General features: G+C 36.1%; 2 protein-coding genes across 6 annotated transcripts; one reads left to right on the forward strand and one right to left on the reverse strand.

Moving 5' to 3' along the window:
* Positions 1 to 2,342: 2,342 nt before the first annotated feature.
* LOC105669156 (uncharacterized) lies at positions 2,343 to 8,120 on the forward strand. The gene is made up of 8 exons (XM_067352885.1): positions 2,343 to 2,479; positions 3,312 to 3,479; positions 3,653 to 3,959; positions 5,997 to 6,096; positions 6,610 to 6,745; positions 6,854 to 7,021; positions 7,338 to 7,477; positions 7,746 to 8,120. Exons 1-8 carry the CDS (start codon positions 2,347 to 2,349, stop codon positions 7,911 to 7,913), a joined length of 1,320 nt encoding a protein of 439 aa, XP_067208986.1. The 5' UTR covers positions 2,343 to 2,346; the 3' UTR covers positions 7,914 to 8,120.
* On the reverse strand, positions 4,086 to 27,237 carry LOC105669202 (pyrokinin-1 receptor-like). 5 transcript variants are annotated; one of them, XM_067353255.1, is made up of 6 exons: positions 26,689 to 27,235; positions 20,278 to 21,050; positions 19,563 to 19,972; positions 11,422 to 11,639; positions 10,586 to 11,024; positions 4,086 to 10,027 (listed from the first exon to the last, which is right to left on the reverse strand). In XM_067353255.1, exons 2-6 carry the CDS (start codon positions 20,649 to 20,651, stop codon positions 9,765 to 9,767), a joined length of 1,704 nt encoding a protein of 567 aa, XP_067209356.1. In that variant the 5' UTR covers positions 20,652 to 21,050; positions 26,689 to 27,235; the 3' UTR covers positions 4,086 to 9,764. The 5 variants fall into 5 exon arrangements, with proteins under 5 accessions (XP_067209356.1, XP_012217436.2, XP_067209355.1 ...); XM_012362013.2 differs by having other exon boundaries at positions 4,086 to 10,030; XM_067353256.1 differs by having other exon boundaries at positions 9,947 to 10,255; positions 26,689 to 27,237.
* Between the last annotated feature and the right edge of the window lie 87 nt (positions 27,238 to 27,324).

Below are 27,324 nucleotides of genomic sequence, written 5' to 3' on the forward strand. Positions count from 1 at the left end.
CGCATAAGCATAAGGAAATTGATTGGTCCATTTCCTTATGCATTTGCTTATGCTTATATATAGACCAATCAATTTCCTTATGCTTATGCGTTATGCTTTATGTAAAAGCTTGTGCTCTCGGCTTTGTGCTCTCGGCTTGATATAAAGCAACCCAGAAATGAAAATAAGTATGTAGAAAGCACGCCGTTAACTCTTGGAACGATCCGAAACTACACTGAAACAGTCGAGTTTAGCCGGGATTTTACGAAATTGTTACCAGGAAACCAGGAGCACATGATAATGCAGGAGCTCACTCATCTAGCAACAGTGCCATCTATTGATTAGCTAAAGCAACATTACAAATGCATTGATGGTAAATATTTGACTGCACTAGTCGGTACACTTACCATCAGTCGTTATATTGTTTTAGCTAATCAATAGATAGCACTGTTACGAGTGAGCTCCTTTGTCATCATGTGCTCCTGGTAACAATTTCGTAAAATCCCAGCTAAAATCGACTGTTTCAGTGTGGTTTCGGACTGTTCCAACGGGTAACGACATGTATTCTACACGCTTATTTTCTCTTCTGAATTACTTGTCACAATGTCACAGGATGCTGATAAAATTCTTAAATAATTTACTCTCGTTTTTAAAGTTTCTGGAAGATATTTTATGCATAAAATTTAAAATGCCAATTGTTAATAATTTATTAATTAAATATTAAGAACCTAGCTTCGATAAGATAGTTATACAATTCTTAATTATATCTCAGTCAGTTTTAACATTATTAAAGTGCTCATAAAATACTGAAAAGTTTTCTATCATCTTGTTTTATTGTCTTAAAAGTTGACTAATGTTAATTAAATTATAAAAATCAAGCAAAAGTAAAGCAATAATTAAATATTTAGATTTTCATCTTCTGATATGCATAAATCATATTATATATTTAATATCGCCTTCATACCCAGTTCAATAGGAACGAGCCAGAAAATGATGTGCACGATTCTTAAAATAAAAATTCTTAATCACTGCATGTATGTGTGTATGTATAACTGATTCAGTGTTCAATCTTTACGGAGAATATACGCGGTTCTTGCTTGATATGTACATTCCCTCTATTACGATTTACAGAGAGACGCTTCTCCGTTTTAATCACTCGTTCCACATCGGAATGATGAAGAGGGGATATCGCGTTGGTAGGGCCAAGTGGGGCTAGGCAGGCTAAGTAAATAGCCGCGTTCAACCGGCATTTTCGCAGGTATTGTCACCAGTGCGTTGGGCGTTGTCTTCTGTTATAGAACTCGAGAAAATGTAAGTAGATCCTCTTTATTCTTACTTTAATACAAGATCCAAACTTCGTCAGCTAACTAACTCATTACAATAAATTACGTTATATATTACAGTGAGTATTTGATGTAAAGCTCATGTACAATAGTTCACTGCCGGATAACATTTGTCAAGATTAATTAATTAAATGCTTCATCATGATAACGAAGCAATAATGATAATGATTGAAACATGAATAAAGATGGAAAAAATGGTTTCCGAATAATTGCGATGTAAAATATTGCGTTATATATCCATATCGGCCAAAAATAACCTAGAAGAGAGATGCCTTCATAATGGCGTTATTCATCAATATCAAAAATGTACAGACGAAGTACGAGTCGTGAACGATGAATAAAACTTTTATTAGTTTCTATAAAGTCCAAAGATTGCGTGATATTGTGCCAATTCAATGTGTTGATCTTTTATACAGAATATTTAGAGTGGAAATTTCTATAGAAATTTTATTCCTGCCTTATGTTTTTAAAAGAATGTAATTTTTTTAATTAACAGAAATCTTTATAGCGTTACACATAAATTTTTATAATTACATAAAATAATTTTAAGTGTTATAAAAATGATAACTCATGTAAATAGCTAAAAAATATAAGAAATTGAATTGTACAATAATCTCAAAATTGCAAAAGAGTGAACACTAAATATTGTATATTTGCATCCTAGAAGTTTTTGTCGAAAATATGTTAATTCATCAATATAACATAATTCAGTGACAAGAGATAAGAACATTCGACTAATCATGTTACATGTTACCCACTCATTTCACTAAAGATAACATTTATTAAATATTAAATTTAATATTTAACTTATTGGAATTTAATTAAATAAAATATTAAAAGAGTCAAAGAGTTAAACTTGAAGTTCCCAAAAACTAAATTCTTCTGATATCAATATGAATATCAATGGATGATCTTGAGAGAATTAAAACATATTGAAAATATTATCCATCATTGGAATATTCTCACGTTCTAAATTATGATAATAATTAAACATGGAGATAATAGTTCTTTTTTTTTCAGCAATATGCCTACCTACAAGCTGACTTATTTCCCCGTTAAGGCATTAGGCGAGCCAATTCGCTTCATATTGAGCTATGCTGGTGTAGAATTCGTCGATGACCGCTTTAATCAGGAAGATTGGCCGAAGATTAAGCCGAGTATGTACACCTGCATGAGCTAATTAAAATTTATAATACTTGCAATCAATCCGCAGCAGAGACATGATTTCCATGTTACTCTTTGGCGCTCACTTATTTTTCATTATAACATATTTTTTTACCCTTTAGAAAATTTAAAATATTCTTATTACACAGCAAATTATTACCAATGTAATGCTCAACAAGATATTTACCGTTCTAGTGAATTTTTTGTAGATCACAGAAGTGGAAATAAATGTTATTTTGTTGACAATGGTGATTTCTGTACTTCTTATTATGTATTACAATTGTCCTAGGGGACAATCGGCGGTATTGTCATGCAAACACAATGCTCCGTATTCAATCGTTTAATAACGTGCCGCGTTTGTATGATTTCAAAATAAACAGCGTATTGGTATAAGGAAAGCATTTTCGTATAATTCAAACTAACTGATAATGCACAGTTACGCCGTAACTAAATTTATACGATTGATAAGAAAGCTTTTCAGCATCACGAAGCTTCTACACAAAAAGAGTAATTTTAATAAATTCATAAAAAATAGAGACGAATTTATACTTGGATCCTGCGTTGTCCGAATTTGATTTAATCATTTAATTGTATTTAAATGAATTCAGCTTTAGTGATGAATTGTTAATTGTCAGTTACTTAATATATATGAATATGAAATTATATCCTACAGATATAATATTTTATCTGTATTATTATATCTGTAGGATAGATATAATTTCATATTCGTTGCATTAGAAATTCAAATAGCTATTTTATCTCATAGACTTCCGATTTTATTATGTTATTTAATATAATATATTCACCTGCTCTATTATTTTTCAGCTACGCCATTCGGCCAAGTACCCGTACTTGAAATAGACGGAAAAAAGGTCAATCAAAGTTTTGCTATCTGCCGTTACTTGGCGAAGCAGTACAAACTTGCCGGCAAGAACGATTGGGAAGCACTGGAAATCGATGTTACTATTGATAATATCAACGATTTACGCGCCAGTGAGTAGTCAATAATTCATTTATTCAATTTTTTTCCAATTTTTTAACCATTAAGGCCAAAGATTCGAATTTATTTCTCAAAATTAATATTTGAATTTAAGTGACCAATTCGATTCTTTGATTGGATTTCTTTGTTCATCTTAATGTGCTTTCTTTTCTTTTTTTTACATTAGAAATTGCGGCTTTCCACTACGAGACCAACGAGACAGTTAAAGCGGAGAAACGCAAGGTTGCTGACGAGCTGGTGCCGTTCTACTTGGAGCGTCTCGACGCACAGGTGCAGAAGAATGGCGGTTACTTCGTCGGTGGCGCTGTGAGCTGGGCCGATCTCACTTTTGTCGCACTTCTGGATTATTTGAACCATATGCATAAGGAAGACATCATCGAAAAGTACGAGAATCTGAAGCAACTTAAGCAGAAGGTTCTAGAGATACCGAACATCAAGAAATGGGTCGAGAAACGTCCGCCATCTGATCTGTAGTTTCATTGGAAGATAATTGATTATTCACTTATCGGATTAAATCGCATATTTTTCCCCTTTTAATATCTATGTACGGCAGGTGTGTACGATAGATTGTCGAATATATTTTTAATATACTATTCCTATAATATACTATTCCTATAATATACTATACCTGTTCTTTAACATTCGTTAAAGATGACTGATTGTTATTCACTTGAGAAATAGATTATTTTTTTTCATTATACAGCTAGTTTTGTATTTCAATAAATCGCTACTTCAATCATTTTGTTTGTGATTTCTTTCACAATTGCAAACCCTGTTTTTCCGTTCATTCAATTTGTTAGAGCACGTCTACGTTTTTATATTTCGCGCCTTTCTTTATGAGATAACTTATATTTATTCAGGTTGAGGTCAATATAATTTTATTCGTACTGAATTCCCCTGGAGAAAATCTTGCATTGAGAAGATAATTGACAGGAATGTTGATTATTTTTCCAACGTCGAGTATCCAGAACCACGTAAGATTTAACTGCTATTGAATAACAAGAAACGATAAACAAGATAAGAGGAGATAATTAAACTGTAGCTATTGCGAAATGCTGATATGCAGCGCTGTAGAAGGTTCGTGTGGGATATCGTGACTTTTGAAGTTGCTATGTCACAGCATTATCGCAGTATCGACGTAATGTAGTCGAAGGTCGCATGAGTTAGTTGCAATCGAGGGGAATTACGGCTATTCGTTGAGTAACTGGAAACATGCGCGTGTTTCTCGTCTATTATGCCGCGAGGACACCTTTGGATAATAGTATTTACAATAAAAACTTGAGTAAAATAGTGTTGATGAATATATTCTTTTCGCAAAAATATCTTTGTATAACATTGTTTCGATAGTGTTATTAAAATGTTTTGGACAAAGTTCAGCCAGCATCTTTTAATTAATCCTTTTCAACAATATATAATGTTCATAATATATTTTAAACTCTTTATTTCAATTGTTATATTTTAAACGTTTGTTCCAACTATATAATATATGGAAGAAATATCTCTAATTGATATATATTAAAAAACATATGGAAACGTACGATGATTAATGAATAAAGAAAAAAAAGAAGCAAAAATACATTTTTTACTTTATTTCTTTTACTTTTTATATTAAAATTATGATTATTCCTAATATCTCAATATACATTTCAGCATTGATTCGATTCTGTTAGTTTTTATCGCACATTTTCTGCATATATTTTTTATGCGTACAAAATTTGCAATTCATTCAGAAGTAATGAGTAATTTCTATTAATAGACGCATAAGCACACAAGAAGAGCTGACTATGTACTTCACATAATGATACGTTATATTGTAGATAAGGTGGGGACAGAACCACGCCTCATCGACGATAAATCTTGATTGCACGAACGTTGATATGCGGACTGTGTTTAAAAGAACGCATGTTAAATAAATGACATTGCAAAATTACATTTATAATAGAGTATTGACAGATGAGATACAAACATTCATTACGCATATCAATATTACGCAAACATTCATTATGCATATCGTACATGCATATTAGGTTTGTTATCACATTTTGTTATCAGTTGTATACATTTAAGCTGAATATATTTTACGAAAATTGTTGTCTAGTTAACAGTATCGCATATTTACATAATTATTACATCTCGACATAATTGTAGATAATAAATATCTATAGTAATATATATTTAATACCGTAGTTGATGCGTGGCTTGATACATTTTAATAACAAATAAATGCGTTGTTCATTTGAACGAGGTAACGTTACGAAGAGTACAAGTTAATTTGATTTTTCGAGAGCATTGTAATTGCATCAATCGGCATTAAGCGGTAATTAGCTGGCATATTTGTCTCTCCGATATTTCCGCGCCGCTCTTTTACCAAAGAACATTTAATATAATACAAATGCTTTAATAATATAAGTAGTTATCACCTTTAACAGTAAATACACAATTTTTTAATAATCTTTGTATTGATAACTCTATTTATCATAATAGACTTCGACATAATTATTAATGATCAGTGGTTCCGTGATCAGCATGTCGATTACAGGAGAAGATGAGAAAAATACACAATTTCCATTTCCTACACGTAAAATCTGTATGTGTGTGTGTCTCTGGAAGGTAATGCCAATTACATCACACACATAAAACATGTTATAAGTGTTATTTTGAATATCCGGTGTATATCTAAACTTGCTAACATAAGAGCGTATGTCCTCGAGCTACTGCAGACTGTAGAAATATCTCGCGCTTCAAAGAGACTGTCAGTCGTTCTCAGTTCGTGAGAAGGTGCACATCGGTCTTCAGAGTCGTTTTGCAAAAAAGATTGGATTACAAACTAGAAGGTAATAAAAAAATATTTTCTCTCTATTACGCTTCTCGATTAAATGGATAACGCTCTCTCTTGTAAACTGATATTTAAAAAAAATGCTACTTTATAGTAACAGAATAAAAAATTATATCTTTTCTGCACTTTGCAATCTACTTCTGTAAACTGATATTAAAAAAAAAATGATATTTTGAAATAGCTAAATGCGGAGCACCGTCGAATCGTATAAGAATAATAATCGATCTAATAATGTGTGAAATAGTAAAAGTTCACTGTGCAAATATGTTTGATTACGCTATTTTCAGAACATGCCGACGTACAAGGTAACATATTTTAACATTACCGGTCTAGGCGAGCCAATTAGGTACTTGCTCAGCCAAAGCGGGATTAAATTCGAAGATGTCAGACTCACCTTCGATGAATGGCCGAAACATAAACCAAGTATGTTACGAGTTCCAAATAAAATTTCATAGAAAACTTGTTTTGTCGATTGCGTCGAAACGCATTTCGTTGCTCTGCAATCATTTAATTAATTTCTACGAACTGCAGACACGCCCTTGGGACAATTACCGGTTCTCGAGATCGACGGTCAAAAGTATCCTCAATCTAAGGCCATCAGTCGCTTCATCGCCAAGAAGGGCAATTTATATGGGTCCGACGATATCGAGGCGTTGGAGATCGACGCCACGGTCGAAACTATCGACGATTTGAGAGTAGGTGAGGATCGCCGGCGACATTAATTATATAATCACACACACGTATGTGCGTAACTTCTTGTTTCTACCGCGTAGATGAGAGATTTGATTACGCAATATGATGCAATGTATACATTGCTATGCAAGCCGGTTACAATATTGCTGTTGCCGCGCTGTGCTGCGCGCTATAAAAGCTGAAGGCTATTTGGAGTCAACAAGCCGTGCATTTCCTGAACAATTGTCGCGCTCTATATCATTATTGCTCTTTTTTTCCGCGGCGTTTTAATGAGGAGTGTTCTCTGTGACGCAAAAATTTCAATGCAGATTTATTTTCGCAGCTTTGAGTACGTATTACTGGGAACAGGATGCCGCCTTGAAAGCAAAACTCAAAGAGACCGCTGATCAAAAATTGCCCTTCCTGCTCGAAAAGCTGGAGGCTCAAGTTAAGAGCAACGGCGGACACTTCGTCCGTGGCAAGGTAAATGATTACCAAAGACTTTTAATCCAAAGATATTATACATGTTATCTTTTTTCATCGCCAAACTAATTACATTTATTAAAATCGTTGATATAAGAGGTGCGCGCGAGAAAATGGCAATTCTTCAATGCACGATTGAACACATAGATTATTGAAATTATAAAATAATATGTGTAGAAATTTAAGAGAAAATATGCTTGTCTATGCATTGTTAAATCACAATTTTTTATCTATTTAAAAATACGAAAACATGTTTTTGTATTTCTAGTTATCATGGGCAGATCTTTTGTGGGCTGCGTATTGTGAATATCTATCGGTTGTCTTGGCTGGAGATCCGAACAAGGATCATCCGGAATTGAAGAAGTTAGTGGAGAAGGTCCGCGCGCTTCCCAATATTAAAGCTTACATCGAGAAGCGACCGAAGACTGAATTGTAAATAAAACAGTCTATGCTTTTATACTTTCACTTTGATTTCATGTTATATCAATGTTGCTCTTTTCTAAATTTTTACAGTTTTGTAAAAAAAATTTGTGTTAATTCGGAGTAGTTTTAGCCGGTTACTCTGCAATCTAACAACTGATATCGCTATATGATAAGCGTAAAAAGAGATTAAGATCCATCGAATAAACATGATTTAATTTTACATCGACACTCTAAGAGACACTTTCTTCTTTAAGCCCCCTCAGAGAAAAATGCTTTATCATTGTTTTTCTATGATAAACATAAAAGCATTTTTCGATGTAATCTAAAAAAATATATCGCAAAAATAATTTTTCATAAATGATTCTTTAAGATAGCAAAACCTAACATTATGCACTTATTGGAATATCTTGAAATAAGTAGCTATTACGTTTTTACTTAGCAAGATATATGCATATGCATGTTTATGTACAGCTTTCGTATATGCAATAAATGGCTCAGATGCATCTATCGTCGATCAAATTATCGTCATGAAATAATATATGTATAAAAATAAATCCCGAAGTTTATTCGAAATTATGTATATAAATCGATGGCATCAATAAAAAAGTTGCGACTATATTTTTGGATATTGCTAATTTTTGCAATATTATTTTATTAATAATCTATCTGAAAAAATGGTAATTCTGATTAGCATTTATTTAATATTCTAGTTTTACTGTAAAAGATGAACAAAAAATTTAGAAAACTATTATATAAAAGTTTTCTTACAAAATACCGATTTTTATTGGCGCCATCGAAATAATTTTATACAAGTTGATACATTTTCTTAGCGTCGCATAAGATGAAAAAAATAAATAAGTTACACAGACTTTTATATCCTATATAAATTTTCAATTACGATTAGCGTACGCTAAAATTCTCTCTCTTATATATTTCATTTAATTACAAAATATAAAGATCAGCGGCGGACATAAAACAAGCTATTTTATACATTGCATCAACATGATATAATCTTAACAGAACACTTTACGTGATTACATCGTAATATTATATCATCATCATTATTAATTTTATCGTTATCAGAAAGAAAAATTAATCTAACACTCTTAAGGTTTTACAAACAAAAATCAGGATGTTTTATCATATGATAACAGTTTTATTTTTTACTCACTATCGTATCAGAGAATATGTCCATCGTTCATGTTTATATTTTTGTGAAAGCTTAATGCTGAATTTTTCTCCGCGCTTATAACAGACGACTAGCGTTATTAACAGCCATACTGGACAGGGAGATATGAACGTACGCGAACGTACGTATTTTTATCTCTATATTAAACACTCACCTGTGTGGGTTTTTTCGTTTTGTTCATGTCGCAATTTCTGGTTCGACTGCTTCCATAAAATCGCGGACGCGCGTAAACCGTTCCGCTCAGTCTGAGAACCGTAGACGATTTTAATAACGTTTACATTCTTTTTCATTTTCTCATAGTTTGTTATTTGTAACTCTTCTTACGTGACATGTTGGATCAATTCCGTTCACTTCGTCCCCTCCAGCGATAATCTCTCACTGGTCGCGTCGCGCGTTCCGCGCCAATTCGTTCCAATGATGCAACTGTTTTGTGCATTGTCCGGCACGCAATTAATTCATCGTTGCATCGAAACTCGTAATTTGCTTAATTCTTCGATCGACAGCTACGTATTCTCACACAGGTATACAAACACTATAGGTGAAAGCGCATACTACCACGACCTTTGAACTGTTCTATTGAGAATTTACACAAGAGAGTGTAAGGATATGGCATCCAAGGAATCATTTGCGTTACCTTTAATTCGAAAGGCGACGCTCCGCTGCGGAGAACGAATGTCAAGTGACCAGATCGCAGTTCAGCTCGCCCATGTATTGCGCCAACTCCGATCCGGTGAACTCATTCTCGTCGAGGTCCTGTAGACTGGAGTTGCTGATCGTGTTGGTGCTCTCGATGCTTGGATGGCTCTGAAATCGTGGCGGCGGCGACGCTGGTAACGCGTTCTCCACTTTTGGCTTCGTCGAGTTGATCGGCGGATTTTTCCGGTGTTTTGCGGCGAAAAGTCCCTTCGTGCCGAGGCCGAGTTTCTCCGTGAGGATCCCTGCTGGAAGTGCCAGAGAATATCTTCCCTATAGCTTGTACTGGGCCGTAAGAGATTTTTATAAATATTTACGCTTTTTATTTACTATTTATATCACAAATGAAAGTAAAGCAAATATTCTTGACAATAAATAGAAACAAATTTGTCCGTTTTCGAAGAGTCGAATTTCACTTCTTATTTTCAAGTGTTTGCTTTTAAATAACTTCGTTGTCAGAACAGATGTCAATGCTGCAGTTATAAAAAAATACATATATAATTATTATTATCATGTACATTTTTATTACTCGCATCTTTCTAGTTTATTTACGCTTCAATTTCGAAGCGACAAGCACACTGCTTTGCTTTGTTAAGCAAAGCGTAAGAAAATGCACTTCACTTGTTAGGTCGTCATTAGATACGCGAGATAATATTCTATGCGTGTACGATCACGCACATAATAGATCGGTATCTTCCAGTGTCTTCCGATTAAATTTCAGCAAATTTAAAAAGCCCGTTATCATTATTTAGGCACCGTGGATTAATTAGAGCCGCGAAAAGGCAGCAGCAAAGGGACGCTACCTAAAGTGACAGCTTTCGGCGATCTGTGTATCTTCAGCAGATATTCGCTCGCGGTATGGTTGCCCTCGTTGCTGAGAGCCTGTTTACTTAATGTCGTCATCATGGTGAGCTGGCTGGAATTGGAGCTTCTGGACACACTTCTCGCGTATTCAGGACGGCCTGCAGATTCTTTGACAGCAGTCGCGGTGACAGGTCGCACCTGTTGCTCATCCCGTGACTTCGCGAGTTCATTCGGCTCGCAGGAGTTCGCGTTCGCCAACACGATATGCGTCAGTCGCTGCTGCTGCTCGTCACTGACAGATATCGACGGCGAGTGCTGGGTGTCCTCGAAGCGGTGCCTCATCGACCTCTGACATCGCGACAGGCTGCTGTAGATCGGCTGTCGACGGTTACTCCTGTGGGACGAGCACTTCCTGATGCAACGCTTGGGCAACATCGACTGAAAAGGAACATTAAATGAAATTATGGAAGCTTTCCCATTCTCGCAATTTTTCTCTTAAAAATCATAATTGACGTTTTATCGATAATGCTGAGGGCGCCAAGTTCGCAGTTCGGTTGAAGAGAGTAATTTGTGTCAAAGGTAAAAAAACATTACAGACTACGTAAATGTATAGAGAGGCTATTTGGAATAGAGATAAAAAAGTTTTAGTTAATATAACTACTTTTAATATTAATTGTATACAATTTTACATCAATTAATATAAAATTACACTCGTCTATTTCTTAATTAAGTTATAAAGTTAATTATACAGTTAGTTATGCAGCGAAAAATCAACTAAAATTAAATTAAATCAATTGGAATTTGATTTCTCCGGAATAAGAGCCAGAAAACTCACCTTGAAGGCTTCCCTGAACTTGTTGGACATGATATTGTAGAGGAGCGGGTTTACTGTAGTGGATAGATAGTAAAATACTCCTGACACGTACGTGAGCGTAGTGTAGACTAGAACTAAAGCGCCTTCCGGCTCAGATTTTCTGCTCTGAGCGTATACGGCCAGCAATCTCTGAGCATGAAACGGCGCCCAGCAGATGAAGAAAGCCACCACCACTGCGACTGTAATGACAAAAAGAAAATCATTGTCGGATCAAAGCAAATTTATGCGGTCTTTCAATTTCTCATGCGCGTCACGTGAACAGAAAAAAAATAGAATAAAATAACTTCCCGTAAAATGAGATTAACGCGTGCTTAAGCAGTCTTAAGTGATTAGCATAATTAAGATACTTTCGCTTCTGGATTTGCAAAGAGCCGAATGCTGTTTAAAGTTACTCAAGACTTCAAATTCATAAACTTTCGAGTCGATAATTTCAACTATGAGAGATTGATAATAAGTAACTTTACGACAGGAATAATTAACGCGAGTGTATTAAGGATTAATAAAATTACTGCACGAGTCAAACAATTTGAAAACTTTCGCTGTCTTATGAAACACTGTTTGCCAAAGTTTCACATTATTAAAACTAATTGCTGCATTATTAAAACTAAATTGCTGTAAAAATTAAGTTATAAAAAAAACTTATAAAAATTTTTTTTCCATTTCGATTTACAACAGCTTGTTCGCGTTGTTTAAAAATTGTTAGTATATATTTAGGATTAACTGAATGAAGACTTTTTGCACATAAAGACAAAATGTGAGCAAATCCCGTGTCACTGAAACGTATCGAGAAAACCCGCAATGTAGCACTGCGGAATCATCAGAGAGACAATTTGCCTTCATTTAGTGCCGCTCTAAGTCACCTTCCGGAATCTCATTACTTTACACCAGGAAAACGAACTTTTATTACGTCACACTGTTCTCTGCTGTAAGTGAGAAATGTCGGAATTTTCGAGAGATAAAATGATTAAATTCCGGTCGAACGATTTTTGTGTAATGCACAGTTAACTATAAGGAGGCGAAGCATTTCATTAAACAGAGTGGTCGATGAAAACGTTATCTCTCACGCAATGATTGTGAATTCAGAAAAAGAGTGAAAAAAATATAGTAAAAAAAGCAGCTTTATCCTTTGCTCGAATGTCTTTGAACGGTTATTACGGGATGACGAATGTGACAGGTGTCGAAAAAAGGCGAGATTTATGTAGGGTAGAATAAAACTTTCAACATTGATTTACGCAAATCTCTGTGAGAAAGCTTGGAAAATTATGTACTAAGAAAACACTTGAGAGCCAGCAAACGCAAAATAACTCAAATAAAATCGTATTATAAGAATCGTGTGTTACTTCCAATAAATATCGAGTTTTTGTAGTTTATTTGTAATTATCTCCGTGGCGCTAATTTAAAAAAACTCGATATTTAATAAAAAGAAAAAAGAATAATGAACAGTGGATTATAATTTATATAAAAGCTGAAAGATAAAGAAACTCGGAATAAAATCGCAACTTATTAAGAGTGTTTAAAAAAAAAATCGAACTCTTTGCCTTTTGTTACACGAGTACTGAGAAAAGAACAGAAATAAAATGTAAAACATTGTTCACCTTTAATATTTCTCAGAGTTTGGACAATTTTCCACAACATTTCTCTCGAGTTTTGAAAAATATTTTACAAAAAAGCGTCTCACATGTTCTAGAGGAGCGTTCTGTAATTTCCAGGAAACGATGTTGGTTGACGACTTTTTACAATTTACGGAATATTGCAATCGTAAATACCTGTTTTCAGTCGTCTATCGATCAAAACGTAAATGAATCGTTGGAGCGTTAACTTGAAACATCGTTCCGTTTTTCGTCGCAGTTTTTCGCAGTGCTGGAAAAAGTTCAGCGACACGGAAACGCAGAGGTATTTCTTTTCTCTCTCTCTTTTTTTTTTACAAACTGCAAGGGAATTTTATTACTACTCACGGTCGTCAGCAAACGAGATTCACCCACACGCTGGACAGTATGACGACCGACATTTTTATTTCGATTATCTCTTCAACCGAAGCGCCTGGCCATCAGACTCGAAGATAAGCGATCCCAATACGATCGTAAATTCGAGTCAGACCGTATCGCGACTCTCGAAATGGTTTTTCGTTTCCACTTTCGTGAATCTTGCCGGCAGCCGATTCGCATATTTGGATATGAAATAATTCGGATTTTGCGCTAGGTAAAAACGTGTTGACTTTAAATTTTTTTCAATTTTTGTTACTATGTTCCAATTGTATGTATACGCGTTTGCTTGCATTTAAATGTCGTTATTATTGGAAAATACGGATAAATGTATTGCTGTCCACGAATGTGTAAGTCAACAATACACTGTAAAAAATTGCCTAAAAATTCAGACACATTTTTGTCTAAATTTTCAGATCTGGGTGCCTGAAAGTAATTTCAGACAATCTGTCTTAATTATCAGAGTAGTTTCTCTGAAAGGTCAGAATAGTGGCGCGTCTGTCCGAAAAATTTAGAATTGGTGTCCAAAAAATTAGACAACATATTTGAAAGCAGCATCTGTCTAAAATTTCAGACATGCTGTGGTTTTATAACCCGATGCGTGGATGTTCGCGCAGTAGCGAAGACGCAGTAGCAGTGTAACAAATGCAGTTGAAGCAGTCTCAACTGACGTCGCGTCGTGGAATCCATTACGGAATATTAGTTGGGCTGATAGCAGAGAACGAGATGTAAATCGTAGTCGTGGACGTATGATAAGGCGGAGAAAAACGTAAGTCGTGAAAAGTTATTGTGTAGATACGTTTCGCGACTTACGTTTTTCTCTGCCTTACCATACGTCCACGACTACGACTTACATCTCGTTCTCTGTCATCAGTCTTACATCCGAAAAGTTTTATGATCACGTGGTGTTTGTGTTTTTTAATAAAATATATGTATACCAGTGAAAAACAAGTTTGGATAAGTGTGGTTTTTTTAAAATACTAACAATATATTTTGGTTTAAAGTATACTCAATGATGCGATGTTTCCTACCGGGCTCCCGACTCCCAAGCGCCACGCAAGCGAAAACATGTACGCGCTTCTCGCTTGCGTGGGGCTCGGGAGTCGGAAGCCCGGTAGGAAACATCGCATCATTGAGTATACTTTAAACCAAAATATATTGTTAGTATTTTAAAAAAACCACATCTAAATTCTGATAAAAGTGTTTGAATATTCAGGCATTGAGATCAGAAATATTCAGACAACTGTAGCTAGAAATTTAGACAACTGTAGCTAGAAATTCAGACAACTGTAGCTAGAAATTCAGACAATATTCTGTCCGAAAATTCAGACAATGTGACTGTAAGAAAACTTCAAACACTTTTGTCTGAATTGTCAGTCAGTAATTTTTTACAGTGTAGAAAATTATAACAGAAGAATGATGCGCAGTTATTACGGATCAAAAGCTCGCTTCAATTTCGTTTGATAAACGCAATATTTCATGATCACGTACCACGCGTATTGAAAAACTTGCCGCCTAAAGGCACGTGCACTGTGATCTTTGCGGTAGGTAAATATCCGCAAAAGCGTAACGGGCAAATAAAACTGTAGACCATCGCCGATAAATTTACGAGCGATCGATTTGCTTGTTGATAGAACAATGGTTGAAATAATGAAGGCCTTGCTCAGGAAACTCGCGTATCTCCAAACGATCGCATGCGCATGTATAATTTTTCAGGTTTAATATTGTAATTTTCAAGTAAATATTCCAATTATAAATATGCATTTCTAAATGTAATATATATTCCTTTCCTGAATTATTTTCCTCAATATGTTCACGAAGCAAATGTACAAATATAATAAATATCTGGTGTATTTCATTGTCAAGCGATGACCAAAAGATCAAACATTTAATATCCCATGCCATTTATAAAAACGATTAATCTCTCGTGTATGCGTCATTTCGTGTCCAGTGGACCGGATTGATAACAGAGGATTCCATTATGAAGATAAGCAGTGATACAGTGAACTAACTTCTTAGAGTCAATGAAATGTGTCTTCTTCGTCTTCATTTCCGAAGAACACGAATGTTTCGGACTTCGGAAGGAGGAAAGGAAAACAGAGGCGCGTACGTGGGAGATGAAAACTTTTTTTTTTTTTTTTTTTTGCAAGAAGCACACATTATTTCCGCATGATAGGAAGAGTAAATGAAGGGAGAAAGTTTTTGATATATACCGTAATAAGAAACGATTCATCGGAGGCTTGACGAGAGTTTCTATTGGCCAATAGATTGATAAATCGACGTAGGGGCGCACGGATGCGGTGAATAAGATGGCTTATTACCTCCTTAGCACTTGACGATATTGAGAAATCGAAAGTAAACGTGAATGATGGTTTTTTTCGATATGTATTTTTGGTCGCCACGTGGCGCTCGGCTAGCATTTGGAAGTAAATAAAGTAAATAAAAACGGTTTAGGGCAAAAGTGCGCAGATTGTAAAATATTGTGAAACTCTTCTACACCGAGAGAGTTTGTGTAAGAAAATACGACGGTTATTATTTTAAACTGACAACGTGTATTTTTCACAAATGCAAAATTGATTAAACTTCGAACTCGTATCGAATCGGTCGCGCTACTACATCGTGGATATAAGAGTTTCAGCGCTCTTGTTAGCATGAGAGATTTATGTTACTAGCGAGGTATTTTCGTAAATTCGTTTGTATAACAATCTTGTACAAGAATTACGGTTGCATAACCGCGAGAAATTTGATCAAAAAATCTTACGCTTCAATAAATTCTTGCGCAATTCCACTTTGTCAAACATATGTAATTATTTGTTCTACATTTTTCATGAAATTTTATAACACGATAATCAGTATGTTTGCGCATGCATAAAGCATACAGATTTCCGAATAGTTTATTTCTAGCTCGCGATGTCAAGAAGAACAGATACAATAATGAAATAGAGATCGGAAAATGATCGGCGCGCTAACGCGAGTAATAAATCGCAGCTCGAAAGATCTGCAAATTGTCATAATAATTTAGCTTAAATTTGGATGTAATCCACGATCACACAGAAGCTTCGATACGATCGAGGATCACTCCTCGCGGCTTACGTAAGTTAAATTGGGCGGAAAATAGACTGGAATCGGCTGGCTACATCAAGCAAGAGTATACAAGCCATAGTTCGCCAAAATGTATCCAGAAATACACCGCGTAAAAGCAGCAATCGCGTTCTGCTTCATCAAAGTATTTGTGTCAAAAATAGCTACTCTTACATACAGAATCAAGAATGCAGAGATGATTATTTTTTCAAGACTTTAATAGACTTGGAATCTGAGTACTATTTATAGAGATGTTTAAAATTACTGATATAAATCATAAAGTTAGATATTTATTATACTAATGGCTTGTAGGATTCATTGTTCTGCAAAAAGGGTTGGCTTCATCTAAACTGCGTCGGTTTTCGCCCCATATATCTCTCCTTTATTTGCGTCGCTTAAATTCGTTGCTGCGAGATACTCGAAGACCTTGAAAGCAAAGTTCACAAGAAATTCAATAAAAAGATCGACGCAGGTCTGAAAGTTTGTTCGGGGAGGCTTGTTCGGGCGGCTTCGTCCTTCGCGATGCGACCGAAATCAGGACACGCCGTATGACGTGATGAAAGATTAGAAGCGTTAAGAGAAGAAGAGCAGGCCGTTTATCTACGACCATTATTGTGCGCGAGCGGAATAATTCTTCGGAGCTTCAGACGCAAGCTCTTGAAATCAACGTTGCTCGTGTAACGGCGGGAGAAGATAAGACGATAGTTCGCGAAAGAAATATGTAGCGGTTGGAGTCTTATATTCCTCATATTTCAAATTTCGTCGCCTCGCTTGGGGTGTCTGTAGTAGATTTTAATTTTTTGCATCACGTAAAATATTATATCTGGATGTGATTCCGCCGGAAATGTGCGTTTCTTCCATGCGGAATAATAACAGGCAGAGATTGAAGAATTACGAGTTTTACATATCTCGCCCAATTTATGTTCGTATAGCATTCGTTTGACATTTAAAAAAATGCGAGGAATAAGCTTTTGTTTATTTCTTGAACTATTTATTTGATCTGATCCTGATTTTCTGTAATTAAAGTTCAATTTTAATTTCAAATTTTAATTGAGAAAAAAGTATCTTAAAAATTCAACTGCAAATTTATTGATATTATACAAATCATATGATAAACTTGTGTTAACGACGATAGATAAAACATAGAAATATGATATGACCCTAATAAAACGCCCAAATATCTTTGAAATTTATTGAGTCGATTCGATTAGCAATATACGTATCCCTCCTGATAATCGCAAAAATGTATGGTAATCGAAATCGAAATCGCTTAATCGATTCGCTTATTTCGTTGATATCTCAATGATCGTATCACATCCAGCAATTTCATTGATCGATGTATCGGCGGAAATAGCCTTGTCTCAAGGGAGTCGTTGATGAGTTTCTCCATGGGTTCGTCGATCTCATTCGTATCACGTGCGAACCGTAATATCGTAAGAACATCGCGTCGCGTGATAATTCACGTGTCTAAAAGCAATACGGAAGAATTTTCTTTTTCGTAAAAGGTCAATGATTGTAAATCGTCTCTACGAGAAAAACGTAAAATGTTAGTCGATTATAAAACTAAAAATCTAAATATTTTTACTATTTTAAGATAACTATAATTTTTAAAAAATTTGTCCATGACGAAAGAAATGTTTTTCTTAAAAATAAGCTCATCGTTTTTAATTACCGGCTTGCAAAGAATTAAAAATGTGACGCTAGAAATTCAAAAACGCGAAAAATATTTAGATATTTTCAGAATAGATCAAAATACGTAGATTTTATCTGAAATCTAAATTCTGCAGCAGAAAGTCTAATATGGTAGCGCTCGTAAAGGCAGCCGGAGTAAATGTCACGTGAATGAAAAAGGCTCACCTTGAAGCCATGATTGCGTACGACGCCATGGCGGTGACAGGAGGGAGAAATTTATACGAGACTCTAAAGCCGATGAACGCGCGTGATTTCCTCGAGTCAGCGTTCGGTATTTGTCCGTCGGCGACGAGTTGATATCGCGAATTTCCGTTGTGGAAAAAAAATACGAAAGGCTAGACACGTCGACGCGAATCTCGTATCGTCGAAGATCAATCACTTGGAGAATAATTTCTCTCCGGAATTTCCATCTTCCGGTGATCGAGCTAAACTTTGGGAACTAGAACTTTGGCAGTTGTTCATGTAATTCTCATAATTTACAAAGTTTGACCAAGCAGTGTCTGCTGTTGCGTCAAATTTGGTAGCGATTAATGAAATGCTGCATTGGCTCAACAATTATATATTGTTTAAATTCTTATGACAAGATTCCTTCAAGAAATCTGTCTGACTAGTTAAAAGCATGTACACAACTCTCGATTTCGCCAAGATTTAATATGTAACATGTAACGACATTTTACGAGACATATGATTCTACTCAGACGTTTATGCCAACATAAATTCGTTAGATGATTTTTGTTATGATCGTCTCGCATGAGAAGCGACTAGCAAATGTCTATGATTTTCCGACCGTAGAATTTGAAGATTTTTAAGTCTTCAAAAGCACAACAAAGAGATTTATGTTCAATAAATAGGAACTTCAGTGATAAATGTCTGCGCCAATGCAGTTGCATGCTTACGAAATTACTCACATTTTATCAATATGCTGCAAGATGCGCATGTAGCATTACTCGAATATCTGCGTTCTTGGCAAATTTCAAATAATTAAGCACGAATTTGAATATTTGACGAGATCACTGCAGGAATGTCTAAAGATATTCGCGGCCGCAATGCCGAGTCGCTTCGAGCGGTTTAAAGTCGTCTGAATTTTCTGCAACAAAATGCTACAAAGGAGACGCGCTTGAATTATTTGCATGAGAAGCTAAGCGAACTCAATTTAACGAGAATATATACGTTACATTTACGTTTCGACATTCGTATTTCGTATATGGAAAATTGGAAAAATTTTAATTGCTTTTCAAGAATGTGACTCAGAGAAGCTCGATTCTGGGTATTTCAAACCGCGCTTATAAAGATAGCCGATAATGGCTGTAATTTCCGATGGCTGTTCAAAGTGACCCCATTACTTACTCAGCATGCGAATGACGTTCTTTTGAGCGTTCGTCTTCCCTCTGTTGCTGTCCACATGATTTAATCCACCGGGTACGCGATGCCTTTTGCTAACGGTGCTGGTCAGCAGACTCGAGCGTCGCAGTTTAATGGCGATCAGCACGTACAGCACCGTGATGATCGTCATCGGCAGCGCGAAGAACAAAATCGTTGAGATCACGAAAGCGTGCTCGATCAGCGTCCATCGCGTCGAGCACCTGGCACTGTCCAGGATGATGGTGCCGTTTTTGTCCTCGTAGATGATGCCGAATTGTATGGCTTGTGGCACGGCGAGGCAGAGGGCTAACAGCCAGATTACCACCACAAATTTCACCGCCCGGGACAGCTTAGACATGGTGTGTGAGATAAAGGGATGACAGATCGCCACATACCTTTGGAAAAAGACGAGAAATAGTGAGATTAGAGACGCATGTTTCCGTCAAATATCTGTCGACGGTTTATCCGCGATTATTCTAAGGGTATTTACTGAATTTCGCAAAATCCAGGATTTCAATGCAATATCAAGTAATCCGCTCATTTTTACAGTCAAAATATGGAAAATAATTTTGCAAATTATTATAATAGAAGTTATTCGAATTTTTTCGTGTAAAATAAATCTTATTTTGCTTTCACAGCGGCGGCATTGTTGCAACAGTAAAATCCTCTTTTCTCGATAGTTGTGCGTTCCTATATTTACCTCTCCACCGTGAAGGCCGTGATAGTGAGAACGGTGGCGTTGGCCGAGGTCTCCGCGGCGAAGCTCTGGATGATGCAGAATGCCTCGCCGAAAACGTACGGGAAATTCGACCATATATAATACATCTCCGACGGCAATCCAGACACTAACAACAGCAGATCCGACACCGCCAGACTGAAGAGATAATAATTGGTGGCGGTGTGCATGGACTTGTTGCGTGCAATCACCACGCAGGTGGAGATGTTGCCGATCAAGCCGGTGAAAAAGATCACCGCGTAAATCACTGTGATCGGTAGCACGATGTACAGAGAGTCCCGTCGATCGGAGAGGATTTCCTCCGTCCACGTGACATTCGGCATCAGGTCCGCAATCATCCTGTCGTCTTTTATTGCTCCTCCTTGGCCAACAGAACTCGCAAAAATATTCGGTTTCGCGTTTGTAAGATCGATGATCGAGACTTCATGCCGAAACTGAGAAGTCAAATTTACATAAAATATTTCTGCGTGTATTGTCGAAGGTTATGAAATTATTCATAAGTCTCTCGCGTCATCGTTGTTGATACTGTCGCATGATTTATTCCGGAGAATAGAATTGCAATGTTTCGCGGATAGTATCGACACGAAAGTTCATTATTGAATTACGAGTGACGTTGTTCGCGGATTTCGACGTATTCCGTTCGATTGTCAGGTATCAATACTTCTTCAGGAATCGAATTGTCGCAGTTCCTCGCGAATCAAACCCGCTCGCTGCTTTACCCTTGTCCACGTGTTGACCTAGAATTACAAGAATTTGTCAGATTTCTCTCGACATCCGACAGCGACGAATTCAAAAGAACGAACATCGATGATATGCGATAATAATCGGAGCAATTAATTCAGACGAGTGGCATCGTTTCCGGCACTTGTGCTATCTTGTGGAATATCGCCGCTATTATGGATAGCGGTTTCCATCATGCGCCGATTAACGTGACGACATTCCACGCTATCCCCGACGCCTCGATTAATTTCGGTCAATTTGCGCGAATTGAAGGACCGCCTGTAAATTCCCCAATCAGACTGTTTGCAATATTATTATCTCTATGGCTCATCCTGATTGATAGACACCGGTGTAAATTTTTATCGGTGTGTTTAACGCATTTTATAATTGTTACGATGTGTAGCCGGATGCGGTATTCTTGCCTTCCTAGATTGCTTCATCAATTTCTGTGTGAGCGTAGAAGCCGGTAATTACTTGGTAGATTCGATCTTTCATCCCGCGGGAAACTAATGCGGTCAATCATTCGCGTCTGTTAATTACACAACGGATCCTAACGTAGCCGCTGGCAAGATTTGCTTGTGACGTTGCTGCGTGTTCGCATTATAATAGCGTCATTACGACGGCGGATCTAATTGCTCTATTTTACGCGAACACCGCAGCATTTCACAATGCATGTCGTTAGTGCGCGAAATTATTCACGAAATTCGTACGCTCGCTAATGGAGTAGAAATCTTTCTGAAATCTTTACTACCAGTCCCGTATATATGATATCCCTGCTACCGGTTAACAAATATCCGCTTTCCATCCAATTTATAGATCCATATGGAACCACTGATAAAGCTATCTCTTTGCGGTATATACATTCCGATATATAATTTGATCGTTTTTGGTCACTAACTCTTTTTTAAATATAGACACATCGCCCACTCGCTTTTCGAAATGTCACCAGATGTATAGTTAAATAAAAACAAATTGCCATATAAAAATCGTGAAAATATAATTTTTTTTTTATTCAAAAAATTGCGGAATTTAATGCGAAAATCTAATCCGATATTTTAAAAAGTTAAAATCAAAAGATCGGATTTTTCGAAAATCACAAGCCGCACAAGCTAACTTCGCAGCTTACACTGCTCTCTCATCGGGATCCTAAGTGCGTACTGCGCATATGGCGAAAATTGTTTCTTATTCCTCGCACGCCTCTTATTTCTTGTTGCCTTCACGACGATGTTGCCACCGTCGACGCGCCGTTGCGCTTTCGTAAACGCTGTCCACGGCGAACAGAACGGAAACACATGGCGCTATTTTCGACGTGAACTCGTTCCTCCCGACCGATATGCAACGCTAATTGTCTTCAATGGCTCGTCAACGTTGTCGAATACTGAGAACCGCTCCGGTAGCTGCCGATTTCTCTTCATATGTTTATTTGTCTTACGTCGCTTCTTCAGTCTTCCGCGGGATTCTGTTCTCATAAATTCGCCGAGTTCTGAAGATTTCAAAGTGTCTTGCTTTGCTTTTATCGTGACTTCTCACTTTACTTCCATTTATATCTTTACTTGAATAACCGAATCGTCTACGACATAGTTTTAAAATATGCGCTTCTTTACAAAGCCGCGGTATCGACACGCTCAAGAGAAATACATTAGAATAATTAACATTAAAATGATTGATAGTTATAACGCGAGATTATAATAGCGTCCTATTTATTACATTAAATTTTAATAATTTTCAGATAAAAATGTCTGATCTTTAATTAGCCTTTCATCTGTCGAAGCCATTGAACGTTTTTTTTTGTATGTTAAATTTTTTGACATTGCGAATCTTTCTTCGATGCACCGACTCACCGGATTACGCATGCATCTCATCAAACAACAAAGGTTTTCGGGGACACTAGGTTAGTACGCTCAAACTATTCTTTTCATAAGCCGTTAGCACTAACATTTTATTAATGAAACAGCGAGATTTTTTTAAAACACTCATAAAAATAAAATAAGATTGTCGTAAGCAATCGCATAATCGCGTAATATTTGACGATATGTATCTCGAGCGTTGATCGAACGAATGCACAGTTGCGAATCTCGCCGCCGTCACTTTTCGTTAAACTCTTGAGATTGAAATCACTGAGATCATCATTTGTTTATATGTTATCGACTTGATTTACATTAATTTCGTAACATTTACCGCGTTTGTTCGTCCGCTCGATGCATGATTTATATGACAGCGTCGCGAAATCTATTCACGTGTCGTTAACCGCCTTGATGACGATCTTGCCGATTTTCCGCAGTATTGTCTTCACTTCAGTTTCACAAGTGCGCCGATGCGTTAATTAACAATTATCCATATCGGATCAACACAATGTTTAACACGATTAATGCATAGATTGATTAATGCACTCTTTATTGGAACAACCGACCCAGATCAGCGTGTAATGATCGTTGTTAGCACAACGCGCAATATTATAGTTCCATTAACATACGGAGCTCTTTGTTGGACAGCTATCGATCGAGAAATTAATCCTTCATTCCGGGGAGGCGTTAACGGGAAACATCACTGGTATAATTCAACCTGTCATCTGATCCGAGTTGGATTCGCGTTATCGCTAAACTCGGCGCAAATAGGGAAACGCGAGAAATGACGTCAATTGACAGTCGCGGATGATCATCGAGGGCGTTAAACCTATTTGCTTCAAACAAAACATCGAGATGCAGCTTCGAATATTGGTCGATTGATCGCTCGCCGATTGCAGCGATGTTTACGCAAAATTAGTGCTTGATAACGCATCCGCATGGTGATTTCTCGCTCGACCGAGGTCATCGATAATCGAACGCATGAGAGGAGAGATGTAGAAAATTTAAATAAGGCATTATCGAGTTAAATTAAGCACACACAATGTATCAAATTTCTCACAATGTATCAAATTTTTCACTTCGTGACTTTAAGACATGTGATTAATTCTGTAGCTTCGGAAAAAAATCGTCGATAAAGATATTCAAGATTATGATTTATTAATATATATGAAATATTATATATTATAAATCTATATTTTTTATTTAACATAAAATTAATTTTTTATTAGCGAAACCATAAAAAGAATTTTTACCTGTTTTAACTTTTTCATTTTTTACACTTGTATAATTTTGCAATAAATTAAGAAAAATTATGACAAATTCTATTTAAATTAAAAAAGTCTCTTTGCATTGTTTGTAATTGTAAATCGTATCAAAGCTAAAAGTAAAATCAATTCAGCTTTCGGCACGTAGCCAATGTTGCAAGTTTAATTTCTAATGTGAACAAACAAGTTCAAGAGGATTCAATCAAATAATAATATCGTGCATCTTAATATGTTGAATATTGCAGAGCGATTTGATTAATTCTGACAGTTGGGATGATTGCGTGCTTTTGATAGCGTTAAATCTCTTCGAACTCTATCTTAAGGTTAAATGGATTTCAATCTTGACTTTATTAATATGTCTAGCAAAACATCTTTAACATTTTACACATACTAATGGTGCTGATAATCGATGAGTAAAAGAATTAAAATTTTAAAAACTAATACAAAAGTTTTCCGTGTGCAAAATTCTTTCTCGCGTGTTTAACGAGAGGGGACGATAAAACTGATACTGACATGTCCTCGAACATATAATCTTGTGCTTTACGCGCGATCCTCGCTGCTTGTCAATCTAAATCCTCAATTACTAACAGATGATACGCCGTATAACGATAATAGCTTTCATGATACCGTTTTCGTTGCAGAAAGATTGATCAGATTTAAATTTTTAGATTTAAAAAAGATATTTTCTGATAGCTTTATTAAAGTGCCGCGAGTTTATTTGATTTCTTCAAAATGATTATCCATTATCCTATCATGAGAATATTAAACTTAAAAAGAGGCTTTATGAAGATGAAACTATGCTCTAATTCCATATTATAAAAAGTATATGAAGGAGAGATTTTACTGATAAAAAAACCGACAAACTTTTTCCACTCTCCTTCATAAGACAGCAGCCACTATGGCATCCAATTATTGGAAATAGCATCCCTCGATTATGCTCGTGCGCAATATTCGCGATTGCAGCGCAGCTTTCAGTACCACTAAATGATGATACCGTTAAATATCTCGAATCACCTATTGATCAATTGAAAGTTCATCGTGTGCGGGGATTGCACTTGCGATAATAGAGTACCCGCCGTGTAAGTTCGCTTATTCATTTATTTCCCGTTTTCTTTCAGGCAATCGTGCCACGATATATCGATTTTACGTGCTCTATCTGCAACATCTTTCCAGCATAAAAATAACCGCGGTTTGAAGTTCAATTTTAGCACGAGTAAATTTGACTCTATTATTGTAGGACCGATTACTTTAAAGATGAACGATTAATTAGTGGGCGGAACGCGCGGAAATATGGAGAGCATTGTGTATCGAACGGTCGAGGGGAAGCCGCAATAAATCGGAATTGAAGTCAGCAATGGGAAAATGCAGATAAACGTATTCGGTTGTAAACATATAACAATGTTATTTATCACGAAAGTGCAGAATTTTCCTTATTTACTGGTTCAGTCAAAATTGATAAATTAAGTTTTACTTCCAAGAAATTCTTGCAAAACATGCACTGTTTGCATCCGTGTTTTTGTTCTCTTCTCATTGATTGAGAATCTTCACGTTTCTACGCGCCGATTTACATGCAGAATCACTTTCAAATTACAATAAATTACACAGATAATTGAAAGTAACTCATCGCAATTCTTTCACCTGTTGCGCGAAAAATAATCATTTATGCGAAACGCGTCTGTGCAGCGATAATCGGGGTGCGTTATCGATCGGCAACGGTCACCCTCGGATCATTCCCGGGTAAGCGAGACGTCTGACATTTACCATCGTAAAACGCATAAATTTCGACGATCCACTTTGTAACGGACTTACACGTATTCGATCACACGATGCATGCGCCGATCATAAATTTTAATTTGAACCAGCACGATCTACGTCACCTGTTGCACCGCAATTTCAAAACTTTCCGAACGAATTTTGCCCAATTATCAGTGTCTTCGATTATTCAAAGTTTTGATATCGCGTAATAATTTTAATTTATTCCAAGCTAATTTGCTCTCCCACAATCTTTTTACCATATATAGAGACCCATAATGTGTCCATTCATATATTATTGCAATATATTTATTTAAACAATGTATATTATATGTTTTGATTTATTTTGCAGGAAAAGAGAACAATGCGCATTATGACTTTGCACCTTCTTACGCGTGTTTTTGCTTCTTTAATTCGCGTCACAACTTGTTTCTGTCCATTCATTGCATAAAGATAAAATAAAAACGCAGGCGGAGCGCCAGGATTATGACAGTGCCAATTTCCCGTGTTGTGAATCATTCGTTTAGAAATATGCAGTGTATCTCTTCAATAAAACAATAATACTTTGAACTAATCTGACACATTCTGTGTGTATCATTTTGATTTCTATTTCGCAAAGATTCTAATCGTCATAGATATACCTTTCTCATTATTCATTATTAATAATAATTTATCGCGTATATTTTATTTCACGTCATCCCGTTTGAAATTAATTCTTCACTTTATACATATTTTTTAAATATATATATATATATATATATATATATATATATATATAATATATATTTACTTACAGCAACTGTTAAATCCAACGAAAATCCAATCTTAGAGATCCGGAGATGATCGCACCACGATGACACGCGATCGTGCAGGGTGTCTTTGAACGTATTCCTTTTTCACACAATTGCAAGAGGAGAGCGTCACACCGTGCCGGGGAAAAAGCTGAACTCGATTTGGCGTGGAAATGCCGAATCGCCCTCGAAACCAGCGCGTGCCGGAGATGCTCATGGTGGGAGTTTCGCGCCAGCGCGTGAAGATAGCGACCCTCATAGCGTAAAATTTGTTCGATCTAGAAAAGTGAAAGTATTTTCTCTGATTACACGCATACAAATATATAACAGATATAGCTAAAAATAGTTTGATTTACACACTTCATCATTGTAATATAAATTTAACATTTCGCATTTTCTGGACAAACAAAATTTAAAGCATTTCTAGATTAAAAGTTTTTATTTATTTGAAAACGAATTATTTTGAAAACGCGAATATCCTTATTAAAATAAAATTTGAATTGTAATTACTCTTATTAAAAAGTTTGTTCCAATCATAAATTTTACAGGTGTGAGAGTAACTTCATTTTATGTTAAATTCTTTGTTACATCCAAAAAAAAGGAATTTTGACAAAGTAGATGAAAAGGCAACGCGGCAAC

Source organism: Linepithema humile, chromosome 4 (assembly GCF_040581485.1).
Source record: "Linepithema humile isolate Giens D197 chromosome 4, Lhum_UNIL_v1.0, whole genome shotgun sequence".
NCBI lineage: Eukaryota > Metazoa > Arthropoda > Insecta > Hymenoptera > Formicidae > Linepithema > Linepithema humile.